Genomic DNA, 966 nt, shown 5'->3' with positions numbered 1-966 from the left:
TGCGTGTAACCCCGTTACAGAAACCGCTGACGAGGCGTAAGTTGAAGATGTTGGATCTCACTCGCACGGAGGAGATAGTGCAAGGTGATAGCTACGTTAGCGTGGAATCAGAATGTCTTCTTTCGAAGTATTGTGCACGTGGGGGCTGCATCAGTCGCTGATCGCATAACAGCAGGTCATTTAATCACAACCGCAGACAAGAACTACGACTTCATACCCTCCAAGACTACGTACACAAAGCCATGAAGGCGCTGGAGCACCTGAATCTCTGTAACGGAAATATTCCTTCACACCGCCTCTATTGCTGCAAACACTCGTCGCCGGCGTTCACATCCGGAGGTGCTGCGTCAATCCACTGACAGGGCTGGCCCGATGGCCCGGGGCCTTCCTCCGAGAGTCGTGATGCCGTCCTCGCTACGCTTACGCCCAATGCGGCGGCTTACGAGGATACGTCGCCCTGCTCCATCCATGCGATCAGTTGCTCTCAGCGCGTAGACGAGATGAACGCATGCACCGAACTTGAAGCAGTAGTTGCAGGGGCACAACTTCTGCCTCAACTTCACTGGCCAACCGTACAGAGGCTCATCTTGCACCTCTATTCTCGCGTAGTTTACATCCATGCGTGCTGAAACTGCGATCTCCTCCTCCGTCGATCTCTTCGCGCCTTCTACAACGATGCGCTTCGCAGGATAGCCGAAGACGTGCATGACGCCCTTATCGCCCGCGATTCTATCAGCTTCGATGTTTCGGAGGAGCAGCTTCTCGCGTACGAGCTCCACGACCCGACGGGTCAAAGTTGGGGCGGCCTCGGGCTCCATGCAAAAGGGGCGCTGTCTGCTTGATTCGTGCATGCAGCAGTCACGAAGCTCCTTCAGTAGAGTACCCATTTTCAAGCGCCGACGCAGCGTATAATCCCGTTTGAGCACCTTGTTAAACTGCTCAACGGGATTATTAGTAGTAGCAAAG

General features: G+C 54.5%; 1 protein-coding gene across 1 annotated transcript; it reads right to left on the bottom strand.

The window, feature by feature from the left end:
* PPTG_13367 (hypothetical protein) lies at positions 1-887 on the bottom strand (the record flags this gene model as incomplete). The annotated part of the gene is made up of 1 exon (XM_008908987.1): positions 1-887. One exon carries the CDS (start codon positions 885-887, stop codon positions 348-350), a length of 540 nt encoding a protein of 179 aa, XP_008907235.1. The 3' UTR covers positions 1-347.
* Between the last annotated feature and the right edge of the window lie 79 nt (positions 888-966).

Source organism: Phytophthora parasitica (assembly GCF_000247585.1).
Source record: "Phytophthora parasitica INRA-310 unplaced genomic scaffold supercont2.32, whole genome shotgun sequence".
NCBI classification, from domain to species: Eukaryota; Oomycota; class Peronosporomycetes; order Peronosporales; family Peronosporaceae; genus Phytophthora; species Phytophthora nicotianae.
This window is presented reverse-complemented; position numbering and strand designations above follow the sequence as displayed.